The 25,831-nt window shown below is 38.7% G+C and overlaps 2 protein-coding genes across 2 annotated transcripts; one reads left to right on the top strand and one right to left on the bottom strand.

The window, feature by feature from the left end:
* The first annotated feature begins 873 nt into the window (after window positions 1-873).
* Window positions 874-7,453, top strand: LOC131222549 (uncharacterized). The gene is made up of 5 exons (XM_058217671.1): window positions 874-1,079; window positions 2,893-3,207; window positions 5,019-5,220; window positions 5,709-5,937; window positions 7,064-7,453. The coding sequence occupies exons 1-5, from the start codon at window positions 990-992 to the stop codon at window positions 7,320-7,322; spliced, it is 1,095 nt and encodes a 364-aa protein (XP_058073654.1). The 5' UTR covers window positions 874-989; the 3' UTR covers window positions 7,323-7,453.
* Window positions 7,454-8,380: 927 nt separating this feature from the next.
* On the bottom strand, window positions 8,381-10,990 carry LOC131222548 (pentatricopeptide repeat-containing protein At2g33680-like). Its single transcript, XM_058217670.1, has one exon. The coding sequence runs from the start codon at window positions 10,898-10,900 to the stop codon at window positions 8,597-8,599; it is 2,304 nt and encodes a 767-aa protein (XP_058073653.1). The 5' UTR covers window positions 10,901-10,990; the 3' UTR covers window positions 8,381-8,596.
* Window positions 10,991-25,831: the final 14,841 nt, after the last annotated feature.

The raw sequence follows: 25,831 nt of genomic DNA, 5'->3' as shown, positions 1-25,831 counted from the left end.
GTTTTTTTTTTTTTTTTGGTCATCCAATCTGTTAATTAGGGAAACAAAAGACTTGGATGAAGAGAAAATACAAATATCAACTTGATCCAAAACTTGTAGTCCTGAGAAGTAACGGTGGGAGTTGAAATAATCACTGTTTCGTACAATGTGGTCCACCTGAGAATTGGATCTGCCTTAATTTTTAGGATCATACACTAAGGGCCTGTTTAGGTGGGATGAGATTCAAAAAACATAATTATTACCCCGGGCAGGGATTGTCCCTGTTGCCATGGGATAAGATTAATGCTATGCTTTGTTGGTAACATGGTGGTACATTGAATGAATATACCCAACATCATTTGAAATAATTGAGAATAGCATACATGTGTTATATCTAAACTGTTCATTTGTTTTGTAATGGCATGAGCCTAAAAATGCAGTAGATCCAAAACTTATGTAGCCTCAAAGAAGTTTTCAAAGGTAAGTACTCAATCCCCATTGCTTTCTATGGTGGGGTCCACTTGAGCTTTAGATTTACCTGATTTTTTGGCCCATGTTCTAAAATAATCTTGAAAAGTGGGTGGACGGTGTAGATATAGCCCACATATCATGGTGGGACCTACACAACTTGCTAACATTGAGTGAAATTGGCATGGGACCCATGCAATTCCATCGAATCTAATTTCAAGCTTTTCCATTCTTCCCAAACGTGGAGTGGAATTGGTACAGGAACAGATGAATCCCATCCCACCTAATCCCTTCTAATCCCGCTACCCAAACACGCCCTAAAGTGCGTTGAAAAATGGATGAACGGCGTGGATAAAACACATATATCATATGGTGGGGCCACAGAGCTTTTCCACCTACTAGACGGGTCACCACGGAATCCGAGTCCGAAAGTCACGCGAGCGTTTTTGCTGCGACGATCTAACCAATGGGGTCCAAGTCCTTTTTCTTCTATTTTTTTCTAGGTTTTAGGAAGAGAGAGAGGGTGAGAGAGAGAGAGAGAGATGACGAAATCGGGCGCTGAGAAAAAGAGGGTCCGACGAGCTGCATCGGTTCCAAACAGCAACAAAGATTTCAACGAAACCCCGCCTAAGGTATTCTCTTCTTTCTATTTCATTTCCATTTCCATTCCGTTTCAATTGCATTTCATTTCAATTTCCCTCTTCTTAAAACCGCCCCTTTTTCCTCCTTTCCGTTCTACGTGATCTAGGGTTTCGAATCCGGTCTCACGATCTGAAGATTGGGTTCTTAGGATTTCGTCTTCTCTCCGTTTCGAGCTCTTTATTCCAATCTTGTTGGTGCCTTTTTCCAATACGAAAATTCCGATCTTGATTTGAAATTAGGGTTTCCTTTGTTTCCATTGGTGGAAGGACGAGACGGTAGATTCCGCTACCATTCTGCTCCGAATCGAGAATTTTTCAAGTTCTGTTTTCTGCCCCACACGCACCTGGATGCCCAGCACACGTGCCAACCTGACAAGTGTGTATGATTCCGTTTGAAGAGATCTTGCAGATGGTCCAGGTTCAGCGCATTCCACGCCTGACTGATTGGTGGGCCAGCATGATTTTTGCATAGGGTCATCTTCGAAGTAGGGCCGCTATTTTACATGGCATAGATGTCCTACACCCATGTCAGGTTGGCAAGCGTGCTGTGTGAAGTTACATATGGGGCTTCCGAATGTCGGGTTATTTAGTATTTTGTTGCAGTGTAATTCGATGCAGCCTTTGGCTGCACCAACATACGGCCAGTTATTGTGCGGGTCATCCAAACAGTGGATTGGTAGTAATAGGATTTTTATTTTTTTAACGTAATGATACAAATTCCATGAAATCGAATGGACAAAGGAGAATTGGAATTACAATTGGATAATACCATCCTAAATATCGCTTTCCTTGTCAGTTGTCAGTCCAATTAGCAAGTATATATTAGCCAACGCATCCTATTTTTTTAGGAGGTTTTAAGTTTATTTCTCAATCAAGCAAATTGTGGTTCATCACTGATTAACAGTACATGCAAATGTACATTTGATGAATCCATACTGTGGTGGATGGAATCCCAAAATTTGGAACTAGAATTGAGAAGCCTAATTACTTGGATCTTTTCCAATTAAGTCCTAACAGTAGTTTTACAAACTCCAATAATATTTTTCAGTTGATTCTTTTGAATGCTAGATTTTCCAATGTTGAGAATCATTTCAAAAATTGCAGAAAATCGTTTGCCTGTGAGCATTACCATTTACCAAAGGTTTCTTATCCTTAAACCCTTCCTCAGCAGAACCCTAACTTTATGAGTCGAGGCACAAACTTCAAAAATACTCTTGTAGCAGAAAGACTTGAATCTCAAAAAAATGCCTAGATTTTAGATGGGAAATATAAGACACGTTATATTAATTTTCTTGTGGGAATTTCTGGAATTGATAAACTCATCAAGTCCCAATTCAACAAGTATACCCAGATTGTGTTGGGTTTTTGCGATATAGTTAAAAAGACATGATTCATATAACTTTTCCTTCAACTTGGGAGAGTCACTGAGTCATTTAAAAACTCTCAAAACTCGGCCAACTAAAGTCCTTGTGTATAAGGTGTCTTCCAACATTTCGACTTGGTTTTTCAAAAAAATGGTTGACTTGGGTGATTTACAAATCGACTTGGAAGTTTTTCCAACCATGCTTTGAACTCAAACTGCATTTAAATCTTAACATAATAGCAGCCAAAAGCTGGAATCATGCAATAAGTGGGCTAATAGCTTTCGCTACAAAAGTGGAACTGTTTTTTCTTCATTGATCTGGAAGTGTCAATTGGATAATCAGTCACCATAGAGTTTTGAGTTTCATGGTTTTATTTCATATGTAACAAATCATCTCAAGACTTATGCTAATTTTATTTCTATGTAATGTTGTGGTTACAGAAGCAATCTTCAGGAAAGGATGTGTTTCAGCTTTTTGCTGAGAAGGTGAGAGATCATAAGGAACTAGAATCCAGATGGGCAGTTTTGCAAGAGACACGAGTTGAATATTTCAGGGGGAAGGATTTTGTTGGCTTTTTGAGAAACCGTACAGAACTAAAGGAAGTACTTGGACCGGACAAAAGTCTTGAAGCAGATGATATTGCAAATACTCTGTTGAGGAAGAATCTTCTGGTGCGATGTGACCGCGTGGTAAAAACTGTTCGGCCAGGGAAGAAAAAGTTATCCACGTGGCCAGCACATTTGGAGATCTTTCCAGTAAGTACCTCCTTTTCTCCTCTGGAAGCACATATGCACATTCTGATTCACGCTTTTCATCCTTTAATTATGTACCCTCAAAAGCAATAACCTACTCCACAGAGCTGGGATGACGCTATGATGATACTCCAGAGAAATATCTAAAACCACCGCATTTTCTGGTTTATGACTGACTGAATTTTTGCAGTGACTAAAAGTTCAGTTTATTTAATGTGTTTGGATTGAAGGTAAACTAGGGGAATGCAAGGAAAAGAAAAGAAAAAAGGTGACATAAGATGGAGGTAAACTGTCATCAATGCTAGGGGAAGCAAACCCTTTGCACTTGTTTCTTTTGCTAAAGAAAAGTCCTTGGAAATGCCTTTTCTTTGCAATTTGTAACTGTTTGGATTGCAATCCCCGACTAAGGAAAACCTTTTTGCCTCCAAACTTGCTACTTAAAATGCGGTTTCAAAGGCAAACTCTTTTCCCTTCATTCGTCTTTAACAATAAATAAATAAATAAATACGAAGAAGAAGAAGAAGGTTGTACTCTCAGGAGGGGAAAGCAAATGCAAATACAAATACTTTGCTATAGCATCTGCTGCTTCCTAAACAGGTGCAAAGATCTTGTCAATACAAACTGGTTGCTTTCCCCATTTTGCATTCTACCCAAACAGGCACCTAGACCCATTAATGATAATACAAAACCAACTTATTAGCATAAGGCCATCGTCCTAGGTCAAGATCTAGAATTATGTAGTTTCCTTGTCTTAATCTCAGCTCACCTACCAAAAAGTAGTAGCAATGAGGGCAATCTCTTTGTATTTGTATTACACCTTTTCTGCTTCATAGCAAATCGGTTATCATGTGATATATGACTCTCCACTCTCCCAATATATAATGTTAAGACGGTTAGATTATTGTTGAACTCTTTTGTGAATTGCTACTGTGAATCAGTTGATTCATCAATATTTTCAACTCGTTGTCATGTTTATAGCTTATAGTGTGTGGTAAATGGATTTTCTGTACATATTTTGAAATATATTAGATGCAATACCACGTAGAATAGTATAGGCCATGGACAATATTGGGTATGTGCTACAGAAGCAAAGCCATTTGCTAAAAGAAAAATAGATGGATAGCCAAGTTGAGATGGCTGGGCCATGTTCAACGAAGTCTGGAGATTGCCTACCTCTCTCTCTCCGCCTTGTTAACCAAGTTGAGATGGCTGACGAAGTCTGGAGATTGCCTTGTTAAGGTTGGGGGTAGTTTGATTGGGGTTGAAAGACCTGGGAGGAGGACGAGGGAAGACGTAGAAGGACTTGGATTGAGGTGCTTAGAGGAGACATGAAGGCTTGTAAACTTTATGAGAAAAGGGACTTAGGAAGTATTGGCAAAACAAAATTCATAAAGCTGTGACTTCAAATAGCCCTACAAGGAATGGTGGCGATGATGAAATTTCTTTTTTTTTTTTGGAAAAAAGCATCAAGATAAATCAATGAAGGGTGGATGTAGAAATCCTTCAATTACAAGGCTATCCATGGTATCATTAGCCTCATGGGGTGAGAAGAAGCAGCCAAATTGCTTGAGATTAAATTTCCTCAAGGATGGTGGCAAGACTCCAAGGACCCTGAGCTCTTTCTGGAAGCACAAGAAATAGCACTGGAAGAGAGTCACATTAGATCAAAAGTTTTCCTTGCCGCAGCCATGTTTTGCTAATACCCTGTCTTTGTTTTCATCTTTAAGCTTCTACAACAAATTTAAACATATGTACCTTTGTTGTCAGAATGAACTAAGCATTATGTTTTGTCATTTTTTCCATGTGTTGTGCAGGATCAAGATTTTTCTGAAAATGATGCTTTTTTTGCCTGGACATTTGTAAAGAGGCGGCCACTATGGCAGACAGTTCTCTCCTTCCTTTGGCCTGTGGCAACACTAGCAATATGCTTGTTTCCTGTGTTCCCCCATCGATGCAAGCTGATAGTGCTCTACTCCTGTGCTGGAATTCTTTTGTTTATTTTAAGCCTGCTTTTCTGTAAGTCTTACAAACTGTACCTATTTATTCACAACTTTATTTTATTTCCTTTTGAAAGAAATCATTTAGACCATGGAGTCTGGAAATTCATGTATCTTATATATCATTTGCATGAAAACACAATTTACTATCAACATGTGTTCAACATTGAATCGCCTATTGATAACAATTTAAAGGGTGGTACTTCGTTAAGGCAGTATCATCAGGTTGGATTCTTACTATGATTTAAATAAATAAAAAACCCAACCTTAGGGTCTATATTGCACGCATAGAAAAGACTAAAGTAGCATTGGAAGGTTACAACACGCACTCCATAAGTTCCTTCTAGCTCAGGTTTTGTCCACCATGTATTTCCAAATTGTGTTAGAGTGGTGAATCCTGATTCCTTTTTTTTTTTAAAAAATAATAATAATTAAAAACCATGGAATCTTTAGATCAGGAGCAACAATGCATACCTTAATCTTTTCTTTTTCCCCTTAAATTTTCAGTGAGAAGTGTAATCTTTGGTGCTCTATGGATCATACTCGGGAAGCGTGTTTGGTTTTTCCCCAATATTCTAGCAGAGGAAGCAACATTGTCAGAGTTATTTAGGTTTTGGCCCAATAAAGATGAAGAAGAACGGCCCAAGTGGACGTCAAGGCTTACTTATGCTATTATAGCTGTTTCGGTCATATTGCTGCTTCGTCACCATGCACCAGATGAGGCTGCTCGAGCCAGGTAAGTATCAAAGTCTCTCATATAAATCAAACCTGCATTTCTTGTATATGAATCCTTTGAATAGGCAACATGCATTTAGAGGTGTTATTGACCTTATTTTATTTTTTCATTTTTTTGGTATTTGGAATGAATTGGTTTCCTTCTTATTAAAAGAGAGAGAGAGAGAGAGAGAGAGAGAGAGAGGTCGGATGAGCATCATAGTTAGCACTGACTTGGTGCAGCTATGCTAAAAGGAATGGCCATTAATTTTGCTCGCTTATTGTATGCAAAGCTGGAAAGGGATTGGGAATCAGTTGCTTTTGGACGATTTCATCCTTTTGGGGTTCCCCCATCCCCTTGTTTTTAGCTGTGCACCCTTAGCCCCTTCCGGCAGGTGATGAGAGGGTCACCTGTGGCTGTTGATTTTTTGGGTTTCTCTCTTTTTTTGTTTTCTTTTTGGCTCGGCCTAATAAATTGATTCATCTTTCAAATAAATAAAATTAGTGATCTGTTAAAAAAAAAAGACAAAAAAGAAAGAAAGAAGGAAACATATGTAAATCACAGGGTTCTCTTTTTGGTAACAACTTTAAAAAACATGACATGATTTTCAAGGACACGTCTTGATATTTCAGGGGGTTCAATGGGCAGCTAAGTGTATTTTTTTTCTTTATTGGAAGTTGCTGGTTCCATTCTTAAAAAATGGTGATTGAAAAAAGATATTATTCGTGCCTAGCAAATGATTTGGACCAATAATTCTGAAACCGAGGGGCAATACATGTCACCTAATAGAAACCTAAGCATGCAAGTGTTTGGTTTGAAAACTGAAATTTTGATTGGAGGCTTTCCAGATTTACTATTGGATTAAATTGCAGTAATTAGTTCAATTAAGCAGAAATGACCATATTATAATTCCCTTGGCATTGGTGGTGAGGGACTGGGTTCCAAATTCCAACTATATTACTTTCCCCTATTATAGTAATAAAATTACTTTCCATGGTTTTTTTATTTTTTGAAAGGTAAAATTAGTTTCCATGTTAAGCATTCAATATGTGAAATATGATATGTTTCTGGCCTAGGAATTCCCTACACATAATTCTGTGGTTGTGCATTGAATTAATACCCATGCGATGGATTAATATTTCTGCAGGTACCACAAGCGGGTTTCGAACATTATCGATGATGTTCTTGAATGGTCCCCACGATTGGCATTGTCGGGGATGATGGAAAAACAGCAGACTGTGGTTAACGAGACGCACACGAACCATTCTATGGATGGGACTGAAGCAGCAGCAGAGGACGTCAGTGCCTCAGACAACAGGAATGAGGACATAAGCTTGGATAGACATGATAGTGAAGATAACAAGAGTGAAGATACCATCAATGAAGGGGACCATGATCATATATGACAAAGGCAGAAATACTTGAGACTGTTTACAGTCTTTCTTTCTCATCTTTTTGAGTGTAGAATTATAATTAAAGCTCAGTATTAGAGTTCAAATTAGTGTTTTTCTTTCCTTAATAAAATCAATCAATTCAATCTGGGCCTTCAACTTTTGAAACATGGGAAATCAACCGGCCATTAGGATGCACGGAAATCTCCTCCTCCTATTCATGGAAGGGCTTTCCATCGAAATCTAAGTTCCCGTGTTTGAATGCCCTGGTTCACTTGGGAAATCTAGGTCCCACGAAACTCACCTCCCCATGGTGTGCGGGAATGAGTTATCTAAGAAAAGCAGAGTTGTCTGAGCAAAATCTTTAAATGGCGTCATCATCTCAGGAAAGTGGGCCCCCCTGTATGGGCAGAAGTCTTAAAGGCCTTTGCTGGGCAGCAATGGCTAACTAGATTCTCATGGGGGGAGACTGCTGCTTTTATTGCCTCGGTGGCTTGGAAGACGTGGGCTTTGCCAAAGACCTTTGACATACTAGTTGGTAATGTGGTGGTGGAATGGCTTGGCGGGCCGTTGAAAGGAGATGATGTGGAAGACTTGTATCTTTGGAAATCTTTCGGGTTTTGTGGAAAGAAGGACTTTTGGCCTGCTTGGATTTGCAAACTATATTGCAAAATGTGAGCCTGATTACAAATTCTTTTACTTCTCCTCGAGTTATCTGTTTAAATAAACATTATAAAATTGTAATGTTGATGCTTTTAAATCCAAACAGGCCTCAATTAGAATATTTGAGGATAAGACCTTGGCTGAAGGGTACAGTTGAGAAGGTCATACAATGAAACTTCTTGATATGTTAGAGACGAATTCAACCTAAAGAAGAATTTTCGTCATTGTTACTAACTGGGGGCGCCATCAAGGCAGGATTTTGTTAGTCGCACCGAAGGGACAGATGCAAGGATGGATGTGCTGTTGGATCTCTTACTTTCTTTAAGGGGGATTGATGCACTGTTGGATTTCCTGCCTTATGCAGAAGGCACCATGGTCATCACATTTGCCAACCAGGCTTGAAAAGCATGTACAGTGGCAGCTCAACTGACTTACTGGACCAACAATCCCATTCTATAAAATGCAAAGGAGTGGATTGGCTGTTTTTGTTCTCTACATTTTGTATGACATCCAAACACCCTTAAATCTTTTATATTACTATGCTTAAGCCTCCATCACCCGATCTTTCATCCATTACAAATTATGTAGTTGCTTCCCATTCTAAATCCTACATTAGCCAAAATTTTCTACAAATCCTGCAACAAAAGATTGACGGTAGAAACGTATCCCCTGTCTTTCATCTCATTACTTAATTTCTCCAATTTCATATAGATCTCTCTACTCTCCACATGATCTTTTGCATTTGCTACGAACCGATGAACCCTGTTGTCAATCTCAATCCAGCTGCACCCAGCATCCTTCTTCACCATCTTTTCATTCATCATCACTCTCACCTTTGCTGATTCTTCCAACATTCCTCCACTAGCGTACATGTTGGAAACCAGAATGTAAGAAGCTGCATCGTCTGGCGCCAGGTCAAGCAGGCTTTTTGAAGCGAGCCTGCCCAAGTTCAAATCCCCATGAAGCTTACATGCATTAACCAGTGTTCGCCAGAGAAGTGGTGAGGTTGCAAACTGGCTCCCTTTTACAAACTCCATAGCTTCTGACAAGCGCCCAGCTCGACCCAAAAGATCTACCATGCAAGCTTGGTGCTCAATTGCCAGTTCGATCCCGTATCTTTTCTCCATGTTGTTGAATATGCGGAACCCATCTTCGTATAAACCTGAGTAACTGCAAGCTTGTAGAACAGCCATAAGGGTGATCTCGTCTGGTACATATCCTTCTCTATCCATTTTCTCAAACAGCAACAAAGCTTCCTTTCCTTGCCCATGAAGAGCATATGCCGAAACCATGGCATTCCAAGTGACAGTGTCATGGCTGACCATGTTTCTAAACATCCAACATGCATCTTCAATGCTTCCACATTTTGCGTACATGGTGATTACAGCATTACCGACAGTAATATCATCTTCGAATCCTGCTTTCATCGCATAAGCATGTAGGCACATCCCTTTAACTATAGAAGCTTGATCAGCAGATAAACTAAGGAACTGTGCTAAAGTTGCCGAGTCTGGTTCGATTCCAGTTAATCTAAGCTCATTAAACATGACCATGATATTTTCTTCCTCATGTCCACTTATCTGCCTGTATCCACCAAGAAGTGCATTAAAGGAAGCGATGTTTTGATCTGAAAGACCATCAAAAACCCGTTTTGCAGACTCTAGATTGTGTAATTTTGCATAATTATCTATTAAAGCGGTGCCCACATAGGCATTCGAATGGTAACAGAGCTTTATCACAAGACCATGAATCTGAAGTACCCATTCTGGATTCCTACACTTGGAACAGGCGTCAACAACAGTAGCCAAACAAGAAGAATCAAAGCAAACACCCAAACCAAGCATCTCCACAAACCCATCTATGGCTTTCTCACTATTGCCTTTCTTCACATATGCAGATAAAATTGCAGTCCAAGATACCAAATTCCTTTCATTCATTCCATAAAACATCCTCTCTGCTTCTTTCACCAATTCATGTTTCCCATACATTGTAATAATTGCATTGCCAACAGAAACCTCACCAACAACGCCATACTTAAAAGCGAGACCATGTAACTGCAGGCCCACATCTAGACCATTAGCTCCATCACAGGCACTGATTACATTGGTGAATGTATAATCATTTGGTTCCAAACCAGAAGCAAGCAAATCGCGGAAAACCGAAAGTGCGTTCCTCACATCTCCTATCTTACTGTATCCCAAAATCATTGAATTCGAACATCGGATGTCGATATCGACCAGATCCTCAAACACCATCTCTGCATCATCCAACGACCCACTTCTGGAATACATTGAAACCAAAGAAGTACCGACGAAAACATTCATTTCAAACCCACTCTTAATAACCAAAGCATGGATTTGTTCCCCTCGGATTTGATATTTCAGAGATCCATGACACGACCCTAACACAGCAGTGCACGTGTGCTCACTGAAAATTTCTCCGGATCGATGCATTTCACTCGCAACTCGAAATACAGATTCGATGTCGTCAATCTGAGAATACCCATTTATCAAAGTAGTCCACGTGATCTTGTTTCTCACGGACATTTCGTCGAACAACTTCCGTGCATCCCTCAACCGACCAAATTTCACATACAAGTTGATGAGATTGTTTGATTGGAAGGTGTCATTTTGGGAGCCCGATTTCACTAGGAATGCATGGACAGACAAACCCAGAAGAAAATCACCAGACCCGATTGATATCTGGACGAGCTGAGCCCAGTCATTGGAGAGAATGGGGTTTTCATGAGCTGAGACGTTTGAAGGGAGAGATGATTTCGCTGTTTTACGATTTGGGTTCTGTAGATGAATGGATTCTGTGGAAGATTTGAAGCAGATTTTCTTGGATTCTGGTTTCAAAGGAGAGAAGAAGGACAATTGTTGGGGTTTCGAGGGAGAGCGGAGACTGGGAAACGGAGAAACGACAGACATGGAATTTCATCAAATGTCTGAAATGGTGAGGTTCAGGGGAACTTGGGCCAGATATTTGATGCTCTGGCAGTGTTCGATGTTGGTAAGCGAGCAATCGGAAAATCTAACATCGCATACTTTTAATCAAATCGAACCGTTCAAATTGTACCACACACTGTAGATAAATCATTATCCCAAAATTAAATTGATCAAACCATAGTAACTGTTGATTAATGGATGTTTTAGTACGTTGAATTAAAACCGTTGGGTATTTTTCATCCGGCCACCGATCTAAATGCCCACCAATCAGTGAGCTAGAGAATCAAATCACACACACACACACACACATATATATATATAGTACATAAAATTAAGAGTAAATAGGATTGAATTTAAATCTGAAAAAAAAAAAAAAAAAAAAAAAAGAAGTAGAGATTTGAATTATTTGGTGTGAAATGCTTCTTTTGGCTCCACCAGAGAGCCGCACAAGTAAACAAAGGTGTTACCATGTTAGGTAGCTATATATGTGACATGTTAGTGATACTTCAAAACAGCTCAAATATTAATTGCATTACTAAAATCATACCAATAAAATGATCCAAACATTTGAATGAATGATTAAAAAAACACCAGCAAATTACTTGTTTCTGATGACCCACCTTATGTTTGAGTTTTCTTCATTTTTACCAAAATGTATGTTTTTATAAGCTTATTACAATTGTTCTACAAATATCACATATGTATACTAATTTTGAATATTAAAGGTGATTTCAAATATCACATATGTTTCCATGACTGTATGGAAGAATTATATTGCATTTCAATTCCTCTCATTTATACCTATCACAATATTTGTATTCCAGTGCATTTTATTTATAGGTTATAAAAATAATAATTAAATATTCCATTTACATTTGATTTATGTGTAATTGTGAAATTAATTTCATTTACCTCAATTTACAAATCCATCGCAACTCTAAAAGAAAGATAGGTTGAACAATCTTCATATTCGATTCACGGATTTAAGTTAAAACAGTTAAACCTTCTTAGAATATTCAAATGACAAATTAGGTTCTTTTATATGAATGCCACAATTCGGCCCGAATTTATACTTGTTTCCACAAGAGGATGTTTAAGCATCAAAAGTCCTATCCTATGATATCAATTCATACATTAGACATTAGATACTTGATTCCCACATTTAAGTCCTTAAATCAATGAGATTTGAATATTTTCGCCCAGGAGAATGTGGCCACATCAAATGAAAATGACAAGCAGACAATCAAATCGTTTCAATCTGCATAAGTGGTTCTTCAAAAGTGAGAACTGAACTAACAATCATATCAACAATAATGACGCCTCTTATCCACCCAAGGAAATATTAGATACAATGGTATTAGAAAAGAAATCCAACTAAAGGAATCGAAACGAACTACTAAATGAAACTTGAAGGAGAGCCATAATGAAAGTGAGTAAAAGGTAGTGGGCATCAATGCGATTGTTAGTTGCTGTCAATATGATGGCTGCCTATTGTTTGTTATGGGCTATTTTGGCTCTTGGTGGCAATCACAATGTCTCGTAGTTGTCTCCTTTAGATTTTTAAAAGGAAAGTTTAGTAATAATAATAATAATAATGTAGAATAACAAAAATAAAAGGTGGTCGATTTGAATATGCTTAGAAATGATACTGACCGTCTCATTGAGTCTCTCGGTCAAGAAACAAGGTGATGAGCAAGTGATGTGAAAAGAGGATTGGGTCCGTCTTATCGAGTCCCTTTCCTTCTTATATAATTTTTTTTTTTTTTTTAAAGATAACAATGCAAGGGATTGAACCTTGGATCACTCACACACACTACACTGTTTCTACCAATTCCAATCACTAGTTCTTAAGCTCTATGGAGCCCATCAGGACGTCCCTCAGACATTAATTAGTTTCACTATCTCATCTTAAGACATGAGACCAAAAATGGGTTTATCTAGAAATTAAGTAAACAACAACATAAGACCACGGATGGGAACCGTTGAAATTTGTGGTTTTTTAAAAACTTTCAAATTTTCAGAATTTCGGGATTTTGCCGTTTAAAAGATTTTCAAATTTTTAAATTTCAAAAGTGCGGTGTGTGCCTTTTGTCTCACATCGGAAATGGTAGAAATGTTTTTAGAGTTTATATGTGAATTTGTGGATAGTATTCTCACTTGAATGTTTTGGAGATGGAGATGCTCGAGTACGCACTGGAACACACGCACGCGGGCTCGAGATCGAGCACGCGCATGGGCGTGGGCAGTGTGTCTGTAGTGGCACTAGTTGGCGCACTTTGCACTTCAAAGCCTAGGTGTAGTGGATCTGAAATGAGTCAGGGCTTTATAGGCGACTGAGACGATCATAAATCTAAAACGTTGAGCAGTTTCTGAAAATGACTAGCTGCCTTGAAAGCCACAACGGTTCGAAAACGGACGGGTCATGATGATCCAATGATCAGATCTTGTGATCCAACGACCAGAAACGGCTAGAATTAATGGTTAACGGTCACGGTCCACTACCTGGTGCCTATATAAAGTGGATCATTCCGATCCAAAATCATCATCTCAACATCATCTCTCCCATCAGATAATTCAGATATCCTTCTTAGAATATTGTGATCATTTCCATTGTCTAATTCTGTCAAAACAGATCTGCTACGTTAAAATTGTTCCATAGTTGACCATCGTAATTACTGCACGCCGGATCCAAATATGCTTGTCTTATCCTGGAAGCAATTCACCTATAACTCATCAGCAATTGATAAGGAGCCAAATCATGCTTTAAGGATAGCGTAACATTTTACGTGATTCAGACTAGTGAAACATATCTTATTTTATTTTTATTTCCTGTGTATACAATAGATCATTTTTTTCTAACAAAAACACACACACACACACAGTTGAAACCTTCCTCTGAGGGGGTTCACTATGATTTTTGCACACTTCATACATGATTCTCATGTGAATGAGAGGAAATGCACATATGAGCATGATCCAAAACTTCTACACCCCTAAGAAGTTTCTTTGTTGGGTGTTCAATTGTCACTGTGTCTTGTGGTGTGGCCCACCTGAATTTTGAATTTGAGAGATTTTTTAGAGAATGTCCTAACTAGAGCTTGTCCAACCAACGTATAGAGTGGATATAACATAGATGTTGTTTCTGAATCCCATATGGCTTTGCTTTGGAATAAAGGGTGGGGAAATAAGATAGTAGAGGAGAGATTGAGGGGGCCAGACTACGCTTCATGCATGGAGGGAGCCTTTTTTTTTTTTTTTTTAATGGGTAAAATACAAGCTCTTAAAGGGCCTGGTGAAATCAGAATAGCAGACCCGAATAACATCTTTTTTTCCGTATCCTTAAAATATATATTTTGGATATTTAAAGTTCACCATCATGAAGCAAACAACATACTGAGTTACTATGCTTTTTCCATGCCGTCCACCTGTGTTTTCAGCTCATTTTAAGGGTTGAACCTAAAATTAAAGCATATCCAAGACTCAAGTAGACCCACTATAGGAAACAATGGGGATAATGATGTCCACTGTTGAAACTTTTTTAGGGCATACAATGATGTTTATTTGTCATCCTACTTATTTATGAAGTCACACGGACATAGATGAAGGGAAAACACAAATATCAACTTGATCTAAATCTTGTATCATATGGTTAAGATTTCAATGGTAAGTGTTCAATTCACACTCTACTGTGATGTGGTCCACTTGAGCTTTGGATATACTTCAATTTGGGCTCATATGCTAAAATAAGCTAGTAAAATGGACGGAGTGGATAAGACAACTCATGGTGAGCTTTAAAAAGTTTATTCAATACAGTATATAGCACTAAGTTACTCAGTACACAGTTCGATCTTTGTAATGGGCCATCCGAGGTGAACCGACTCATAAAGTAGGCCGCCTCTATGCATTTCGCTAGAAAATGCACCCTTTTAGCCTAAGAACAAAATTTTAGAATGAATGAAGAAAAAAAAAATTACTATTTTTAATAATTCCAATTTTTTAATATTTTTTATTTTTATAGTTTTAGATTTTTCCTATTTTTTTAAAACAACTTGTAATCATTCGAGACTCTTATAGCAAAAGTTTATTTATAATTTTTATTTTTAAAAATTAAGTTTTAAAAGATTTTTACTAAAATTATGACTTTTCTTAGAGTTGGAATTTTTTTTTTTTATTAATGATATAATACATGAAATTGTGAGATGTACAAACTCTTAACATAACATACATCTAATCACGTATACATATAATTCATTAAGCACGAACCTCGGATCGAACGGCTGAATTGAACTCGGATTGAGCTTCGATATTGATGTTGCTCACAAAGAGTTCGATGAGATGACTCGATGTGTGCTACCCTTAATCAAAGAATGTATGTATATGGAACAAATACATTTTTTTCTTGATTTTTATGTTGCATACGAGTAGGTGTTTGATAAAATAACTATAAAACCATAGCTATTGTTTTACATACAATGGGATTTTGAAGGTGCAATCAAAGTGTTTGTGAAAAATGGGAAACTCGGCTCGATCTTAGCTTGAACTCGGCTCGATTTGGCCGAGGGTGATCAATCTAACCAAGCTATGTGACGATCAAGCTCGAGGTGAGCTGAGCGAGTTTGAGCTAAGGTCGGTAGTGGTCAAGCCGAGTCAGGCCAAACTCGATATACACCCCTAAATTCATTGTTCTGCCAATTTATTTTCATGGTTATTAGAAATTATTTTCTATTTTCTTACCAAGTAAACATGAAGAATCTACGTGAGAAGTCCATAGAGGATGGCATCAAATGCTCCTATCTCTAAATTGCTCCTACTTGAAATGAGACACTTAGACAATCCAATCCATTGATTTAGACTGTTAACTGTCCAGCAAACATTTCATGCAAACAATACACATAAACAGCAAATATTGACCATTTGATAAATAGCCCTTAATATGGACCGTCAAGATTGATTATACACAAAATAGGTCCAATCAATAATCTGATCCATCTATCTGTTAGGGATTGATTGCCTACGATTAAAAAAACAAAAAACAAAAACAAATAAAACAAAATCATTTTGGTTATGCAAATGCAAACATCCATCAATTACTTAGTTTGATTTTTTGCTGGCGGACCAATGCACCTTCAATACCATTTTAACTTGGTGCTTTGAGAGCACTGAATAGCACGTGCATTGCATGTGGAACCGTTTTGATTACAAACCTTCTGTAGCATTAATTAATATGGACGGTCCATTTCCTAAGCTATTGATTGGATGGCACATGGCAAGAATCTATTCGTCAAAATAATTTTTGAGTTTTGAAAACTCATGCTACATAGGACACATGCCGACATGGTACTATGTGATGGATCCAAGCCATCTATTAGGTGGTGGAACCAATGGTAAACATACTTGAGTTCGGTCTAAGTATGTGCCAGCTTGCCAAATGTATGCTGGATCCAATTCATTTGTCAGGTGGGACCCACTAGCAACACCAATTTCATGTTGACAGTAAATACTTTTTGGATTTTTTCTTTGCCAGCACTTGCACACTTCTAGGCCCTTGATCATTTGTTAGAAAGGAAGGTGTATTCATCAATCTGGACTGTCCATTCGGGCGGTCCACATTTGATCAGCCAAACCTAAACATCCAATTAATGGCCTGCAAAACGGACGGCCCAGATCAGATACACAAAAAAGTCTAATCATGTAGCTAGGACCACCCAACTAGTGGGCCCATCTTGGATTGCTCATGTTGCTAATTGAACAAAACAACTGATCTTTTGACCATTCTTGCAATTCACATCTTTCAGAAATTTTCTGAGCTACACCTGAAACAAAATATCTAATTACTATTGCAAAGCAGAATCAATTTCATTTGGTCAAGTGGGCACAACATCAAGTAAGACATGTAGAATGGGTGCGTGAAAAGTATGTGTGATGCGAGCATTGGAGTTTTTTGGGCCATGGAATGTATCTGTGCCATTGAGTAATGATGGACCTTGATCAGCATCATCTGAATATGCCATGACAGTTTTTAAGCATGATAACATTTTTGTGGATCCCAAGAAGTTTCTAATGGTGAGCATTCAATCACTACTTTTTTTATTTGTGTGGGCCACCTGAGATTCGAATCTGCCTCATTCTTTCGATCATGCCCTAAATTGACTTGGAAAAATGTATGGACGGCGTGGATAAAACACATACATCATTGTTGGGCCCACAGGGACTGGATTTGATAATGACCCCTCCAATGCTAAGCCACGCGATGTTGGGTGTTGTGGGCCCACTATAATTTACGTGTTTTATCCGTGCCATCCATTTATTTTTACAGATCCAAATAGTGCAGAGTCTTAAAATGAGGTAGATCCACATTTCAAGCATACGGCTCTACATGATAGAATGGTGATTGGACGCCCATCGTTATAAACTTCCTAAGGCCCATTATAATGTTTATTTGTCATCCAAGTTGTATTAATGTACACACACACACACCCACACACACACACACATATGTATATATATATATATATAATGGGAAAACACAAATAACATCTTGATCCAACCCTTTTGTGGCAGGGCCCCAGAGAAGTTTTTAAGAGTGGGTGTTCACTTAAACTACTTTATTATGATGTGGCTCACTTAAGATTTGAGTATGCCTCATTTTTTGGGTCTTTCCTTAACATGAGGTAGCAAAATGGATAAACAGTGTAGATAAAATACATGCGCTAATGAGTACCGATGGAAGAGTCGTCATTAGATTCATTAATTTCAATCCTTATGCATGGGACAGCAGCATGCTATTCAACCAGATTTCATATGGCAATACCTAGCATCCACCCATACCAAAATCTAACAGAGACACCTCAGTCGCATCATTTGCTCTACTCAAGTGTTTCCACAGGGTTCTGTCAAGCTTCTGGTGGGCCTAACAAACTGTACATGTGGGACCCAGCTACTGATATTCCAAACTGTTACACTGGTGGACCCCACGATGACCAGGAGATACTTCCAAAATCTTGTGAGCAGGTTACGGTACACTTCCCCACTTTCTGCGTTTGTACAGGAACGTGTGTTGGCCTTCCAATATGAACATTTCGTACCCATGCATGCATGCATGTCAGACATTCGCCTTACATCCAACGGTCTAAATCATGGACCTCACTTTAATATGATTTCTTGCCAAAAGAATTGGACGGCTGAAAGAGAACATCCAATGGAGGGCACTCAGAAAGTGTATGAATAAGATCTCACTTATGTCAATATACCTAATATACAGTGGGTCCCATTATTTGGACGGTTTATATTTCGGTAGTTATGGCAATGGTCCGATGGAGGATTGCATGTCTATGGATCTTGTTCTTTACCCGCGGGTATAATGCTCGTGCAATGACCGGATGCTTTTTAATACGAGAAATTTACAACTGTACGACCCATTTATGGCCCATTTACATTTGGATGTCCACCTCGTTTTACCTTTCAAGAATAAGCCCCATGCGTACGGACAGCTTGCCAAAGGTCGAAAATGCCCCTGCTTTTCCTTCCGCAAGAGGATCGGCCGCTGACGCTCCTCGAACTCCGAGTTGTACGAACGGTTCAAAAGATATCAAAGTTACATGGGCCCCACAGTTATGTATTTATTATATCCACAACGTTCATCCATATTTGGAGATCATTTGGAAGCATTATAAAAAAAAAAAAAAAATCATATCCAAAGATCAACTGGACCACACCACAAAGAGCGGCGGGAAAATTAATTTTCACCGTTAAAAATTTTGTAGGGCCCACCATAACATTTATTTTCCATCCAATCTATTCATAAGGTCACAAAGACCCGGATGAAGAGCAAAAACAAATTTCATAATGATCCAAAACTTCTGTGACCTCTAAAAGGGTTTCAATGGTAGACGTTAAATCCTCCACGGCCTTTTACAGTGTGGTCCACTTGATAGCTAGATCTGTCTTATTTTTTGTCTCAAGCCTTAATACGAGTTCACTAAATAGATGGACGGTTTGGATATAACACATACCTCATAATAGGACCCACAAAAAGCGATGGGAATTACAACAGAAAAAAATAAAATAAAATAAAATAATAATAATAATTAAAAGAGGAACTTATGGCTACGGAGTTTTCTCTAGCCACAGATTATAACCATAGCCATAGCCTTACTTGCCATTTTGATATATCCTTTTATATGTATCGAAGGTCTTTCAATATGCCTTTCGATATGTATCGAAAAAGGTTTAGAACTGTCCAGTGAGTTTGCCTCAAAAATTCTATAATTTTTGATACATATCGAAGAGCATTCGATATGTATCGAAGGTCATTTAACCAATAGATATGGATTATAACCATAGCTATAAGTGCAGTCTATGCAAGTTTATGAAATTTTTTTTATTTTTTTACATGGAGAACTTTATTCTACCTACAATTTTCTCTAATACATATTTATATAAATATGTATATATAAGTATATAAAAAAAATTTCTCTTTTTTTTCATTTCTTTCTTTATTCATTTAACAAGAATATCTTCTAAACCAAAATTAGTTACTTGACGTACCCTATATGATTTTGGGGTAGGAGAAGCTACTTTAGCCAACCAACTTGGTTATTTTTCAAGATTCCATCAAGTCTATGGTCGAAAATCCTTTTCATTCACTTCGCGGTCAATTTTAATCAGTTCGTGGTCAATTTCATTCATTTCATTTACTTCGCGATCAATTCCATGCATTTCACGGTCAATTCGCTTCACTTCACGGTCAATCCCGGTGATTCCGTTTTGATTCACGGTCATTTCAATGCATTTCACGGTCAATTCCCTTCACTTCATGGTCATTTCCATGCATTTCACGGTCAATTCGCTTCACTTCACGGTCATTTTCGTGTATTTCACGGTCAATCCCGGCATTCTGTTTTGATTCACGGTCATTTCCATACATTTCACGGTCAATTCCCTTCACTTCACGGTCATTTCCATGCATTTCATGGTCAATTCACTTCACTTCACGTTCATTTTCATGCATCTCATGGTCAATCTTGGCAATTTCATTTTGATTCACAGTCATTTCCATGCATTTCACGGTCAATTCGCTTCAATTCAAGGCCATTTTCATGCATTTCATGGTCAATCCCAGCGATTCCGTTTTGATTCACGATCATTTCCATGCATTTCACAGTCAATTCCCTTCACTTCACGGTCATTTCCATGCATTTCACGGTCAATCCCGGCGATTCTATTTTGATTCACGGTCATTTCCATGCATTTCACGGTCAATTCCTTTCACTGTCATTTCCATGCATTTCACGGTCAATTCCCTTCACTTCACGGTCATTTTCATGCATTTCATGGTCAATCATTCCATTTTGATTCACGGTCATTTCCATGCATTTCACAGTCAATTCTCTTCACTTTACAGTCATTTCCATGCATTTCACGGTCAATTCGCTTCATTTCATGGTCATTTTCAAGCATTTCACAGTCAATCCCGACAATTTCGTTTTGATTCACGGTCATTTTCATGCATTTCACAGTCAATTCGCTTCACTTCACGGTCATTTTCATGCATTTCACGGTCAATCTTGGCGATTTCGTTTTGATTCACGTTCATTTCCATGCATTTCATGGTCAATTCCCTTCACGGTCATTTCCATGCATTTCACGGTCAATTCCCTTCACTTCACGGTCATTTTCATGCATTTCACGGTCAATCCCGGCGATTCCGTTTTGATTCACGGTCATTTCCATGCATTTCACGGTCAATTCCCTTCACTTCACGGTCATTTCCATGCATTTCACGATCAATTCGCTTCACTTCACGGTCATTTTCATGCATTTTATGGTCAATCCCAACAATTCCGTTTTGATTCACGGTCATTTCGATGCATTTCACGGTCAATTCCCTTCACTTCACGGACATTTCCATGCATTTCACGATCAGTTCGCTTCACTTCACGGTCATTTTCATGCATTTCACGGTCAATCCCGGCAATTCCACTTTGATTCACGGTCATTTCGATGCATTTCACGGTCATGCTGCCGGGATTGACCGTGAAATGCATGAAAATAACCATGAAGTGAAGCGAATTGACCGTGAAATGCATGGAAATGACTGTGAAGTGAAGGGAATTGACCGTGAAATGCATGAAAATGATCGTGAATCAAAATGAAATCGTCGGGATTGACCATGAAATGCATGAAAATGACCATGAAGTGAAAGGAATTAACTGTGAAATATATAGAAATGACCGTGAATCAAAACGGAATCGTCTGGATTGATCATGAAATGCATGAAAATGACTATGAAGTGAAGCGAATTGACTGTGAAATGCATGGAAATGACCGTGAATCAAAAGAGAATACTTGACAAAAGATTGACCGTGAAGTGAAGACCGTGAAATGCATGAAATGACCGTGAAGTGAAGGATGAAGGAAAATGATCGTGAAATGCATGAAAATGACCGTGAAGTGAAGCGAATTGACCGTGAAGTGAAGGAAATTGGCCGTAAAATGCATGGAAATGACAGTGAAATAGAACGGATCGCCAGAACTGACCGTGAAATACATGGAAATGTCCGTGAAGTGAAGCGAATTGACCGTGAAATGCATGGAAATGACCGTGAAGTGAAGGGAATGCGTGAAATGCATGAAATGACCGTGAATCAAAACGGAATGCTGCTTTGATGCATGAAAATGATGAATTAGTATCGAATTCCGTGAAATGCATGAAATGCCAGTGAAATGCATGAAATGGACCGTGAATCAAAACTGTATGGAAATGACCGTGAATCAAAACGGAATCGCCGGGATTGACTGTGAAATGCATGGAAATGTCCGTGAAGTGAAGGGAATTGACCGTGAAATGCATCCAAATGATCGTGAATCAAAACGGAATTGCCGAGATTGACCGTGAAATGCATGAAAATGACCATGAAGTGAAGCGAATTGACCGTGAAATGCATGGAAATGACCGTGAATCAAAACGGAATCGCCGGGATTGACCGTAAAATGCGTGAAAATGACCGTGAAGTGAAGCGAATTGACCGTGAAATGCATGGAAATGACCGTGAAGTGAAGGGAATTGACCGTGAAATGCATCGAAATGACCGTGAGTCAAAACAGAATTGCCACGGATTGACCATGAAATGCATGAAAATGACCGTGAAGTGAAGGGAATTGACCGTGAAATGCATCAAAATGACCGTGAAGTGAAGGGAATTGACCGTGAAATGCATGGAAATGACCATAAATTAAAACGGAATTGTTGAGATTGACCGTGAAATGCATGAAATTGATCGCGAAGTAAATGAAATGAATGAAATTGACCGCGTACTGATTAAAATTGACCACGAAGTGAATGAAATGGATTTTCGACCATAGACCTGATGGAATCTTGAAAAATAACCAGGTTGGTTGGCTAAAGTAGCTTCTCCTACCACAAAATCATATAGGGTACATCAACTAATTTTGGTTTAGAAGATATTCTTGTTAAATGAATAAAGAAAGAAATGAAAAAAAGAGAAAAAAAAATTTATATGCTTATATATACATATTTATATAAATATGTATTAGAGAAAATTGTAGGTAGAATAAAGTTCTCCTTGTAAAAAACTAAAAATAAAAATTAAAAAATAAAAATAAATAAAATTTCATAGACTTGCACAGACTACACTTATGGCTACGGTTGTAATCCATATCTATTAGTCAAATGACCTTCGATACATATCGAATGCTCGATTCGATATGTATCGAAAATTGCAGGATTTTTTAGGTAAACTCTCTGGATAGTTTTGAACCTTTTTCGATTAATCGAAAGACCTTCAATACATAAAATAGGACATATCGTAATGACACGCTACGGCTATAATCCGTAGCTATAGAGAACTCTGTAGCCATAAATTCCTCTTTTAATTATTATTATTATTATTATTTTATTTTTCGCTGTTGTAATCCCCACCGCTTTTTGTGGGTCCTATTATAAGGTATGTGTTATATCCAAACCATTCATCTATTTGGTGAACTTGTATTAAGGCTTGAGACGAAAAATAAGACAGATCTAGCTATTAAGTGGACCACACTGTAAAAGGCTGTGGAGGATTAAACATCTACCATTGAAACCCTTTTGGGGGTCACAGAAGTTTTGGATCATTATGAAATTTGTTTTTCCTCTTCATCCAGGTCTTTGTGACCTTATGAATAGATTGGATGGAAAATAAATGTTATGGTAGGCCCTACAAAATTTTTAGCGGTGAAAATCAATTTTCCCGCTTCTCTTTGTGGTGTGGTCCGGTTGATCTTTGGATATGATTTTTTTTTTTTCTGATAATGCTTCAAAATGATCTCCAAATATGGATGAACGTTGTGGATATAATAAATACATAACTGTGGGGCCCATGTAACTTTGATATCTTTTGAACCGTTCGTACAACTCGGTGTTGAGGAGCGTCAGCGGCCGATCCTCTTGCGGAAGGAAAAGCAGGGGCATTTTCGACCTTTGGCACGCCGTCCGTACGCACGGGGCTTATTCTTGAAAGGTAAAACGAGGTGGATTTCCTAATGTAAATGGGCCATAAATGGGTCGTACAGTTGTAAATTTCTCTTTTAATACTCCTGCAGCTTGTGATGGTTCATACACAGGCACTCATATATTGTACACATGGCATAGATTTCACTTAAATCACCGTCCAAATTGTGGGCCAGAATTATATGGTCCATAACCAAGGAACTACTCCAAATTTGCCGATTAGTGGACAATAAATAGTCAGTTAAAATGAAAAAAAATAAAAAAAATCAATCGTCCAGATTCAAGAAACAGATACCAAAGGTTAGGATCATTCAATTAATCTTTTTTTTTGTGGTTATTATAATGACACGTGTACGATCTCCAAATGAACGCGTATAAAGGATCGGATTCTGCCGAGTATCAAATATCTTTCCTTTTTGGAAATGCAAGACGACAATGTTCCATTCTCTAACACGAGCATATGAGTGACATGCGCACATGCTACGTATCAGATTCTCATCCTCACGCCGTTTCCGTCGATTTCTCCTACCATGACAACGACGGTTCATGGGATGTGGGTGAATGGTGGGCCTTGGCCCAACTAGAAATTGGATGGATATTCACAGGAGTTGTATTTTGAATAATATTCTCATCACATGCACCCAATGAAACATGCGTGTGTGCAAGATCCGGGCCATACATCGGGTGGGCCCCACTTTGTATCCCCAGATGCACGAGAATCTGGCCAGTTTGGTCACTGAGTAGGCGGCATGTGTATGAGGAAATGGACCATTAGAAGAATAAAGCAACATTTGAGTCCACACGCGGCGTGCTCGGTGGCTGGATCGATCTGATATTTGGGCCATGATGCATGGTGGGGCCCACCTGATGAACGGGCTGATCTAGTACACAATCTCTCATTTGCGTGTGGCTCACATGAAGAAGGGAATCTATATAGCGTAAAACAAAATCACAATTAGTTGTCATTTTCACGGCTACGATTACCTGATTGATGTGATTTTTTCCGACCTCCCTTTATGTGGTTGAACGGTCAATAAATCCGCACCATCCATCTAGCAGTTTGTACGGTGAATCTCCCGCAATACAAAAACCACACATTCCACTGGAAGAAGTCCAAAAGATTGGTGGCCAGGATCTTTCAATCTTCGAGAATTTCTGCCCGTGGCCCATCCAAGGTGGGATGCAAAAAGGCAATGGTGTGGATTACCGAAGCGCGGGCCCCACTTGTCAGAATTAAGGGGAGAAGTTGACAGGCCCGAAAGGTCTGAGGGGCGGAGCATATAGAAAAGATATTACGGGGTCCAGAGCTAGCACGTTTCGAGACCTACTTTTGGCCGTGAATGCGGACGATTGGCCATGTTCTCTCTCCTGGCTAAATATGGTATGCTGCCCACATGGAAGAGTGGGGTGGGCCCCTGCCATTTTTGGAACTTCTTACACTTGGACGTGATGGGGCCCACTCCTTTTGCTTTCCAAGAAAGAGAGATTAAAATGCTATGGCTGTGTAGTGTTGTGTTTCACTTTTCAGTTTGAAACAAAGTGGGCCCATCTTTGACTAATCCAAACCGTTGATAGCTTGGTCTTGGCCGTCCAAGTGCGTTCAAGTATAAGGGAAGTCAATATGAAATTAGAAAACTAAGGTGTGAGCTTTGAAGGTCAGATACTTCCGTCCCTATCTCACACGCAAAGGCAACACCTCTCTCTCTCTCTCTCTCTCTCTCTCTCTCTCTCTAATCTTTGGGTGCCCAGTGATAATGGTCCTTGTCCCTCTTTCGTCATTTGGCAACATCAAGGTGGGTCCCACTTAATGAATGACCCATATAAATGAGTGGGCCTTTTCCAATATAATTAATATAGAGCACCCATTTTCTAAAAGATTGATTTGGTGGTTAGATGGCCTAACTTTGAGTTTTGAGAATGAATGACAACAGGGGTGGGTTGGCTAATATCAGCCATTCATTTTCCTTGGCCATTAATAGAATTGTTGCTCATTGATAGAATTGTTAGGATCATGCAATCGAAGCTGACTACAAATGATGGATCATGTAAATCAATGGTGGCATTTCTAGAATGATTAGTATGAGCCATCCATTTTCCCTACCACTAGTCTGGTGGTTGAGATCATCTGTGTTAAAGGCCTTGCACAAAACCTTAGGATCTAGCCCTCCAGAACAAACTAGAATTATGGAATAATAATGCAATAAAAAAACAATCAAAGCATAAACCACACGACATCAGGGAATTTTACGTGGAAAACCCTCAAAGAGGTAAAAACCATGGGACCTCGTCCAGATCAACAATCCACTATAAAGCAGAACGTTACAACCGATCACAACCACACACCGCTTGGATCAAACCTTCTTCACTCACACAGGAGTGAATAAACAATAAGAGAAACAAAGAAG

Source organism: Magnolia sinica, chromosome 13 (assembly GCF_029962835.1).
Source record: "Magnolia sinica isolate HGM2019 chromosome 13, MsV1, whole genome shotgun sequence".
NCBI lineage: Eukaryota > Viridiplantae > Streptophyta > Magnoliopsida > Magnoliales > Magnoliaceae > Magnolia > Magnolia sinica.
This window is presented reverse-complemented; position numbering and strand designations above follow the sequence as displayed.

What these genes read in the sequence shown, in the direction of transcription:
- LOC131222549 (XM_058217671.1), top strand. Translation starts at nt 990, where the DNA reads ATGACGAAATCGGGCGCTGAGAAAAAGAGGGTCCGACGAGCTGCATCG. An exon ending in CACATTTGGAGATCTTTCCA is followed by an intron (nt 3,208 to 5,018) that starts GTAAGTACCTCC and finishes TGTGTTGTGCAG; the next exon opens with GATCAAGATTTTTCTGAAAA. An exon ending in GATGAGGCTGCTCGAGCCAG is followed by an intron (nt 5,938 to 7,063) that starts GTAAGTATCAAA and finishes ATATTTCTGCAG; the next exon opens with GTACCACAAGCGGGTTTCGA.
- LOC131222548 (XM_058217670.1), bottom strand. Translation starts at nt 10,900, where the DNA reads ATGTCTGTCGTTTCTCCGTTTCCCAGTCTCCGCTCTCCCTCGAAACCC.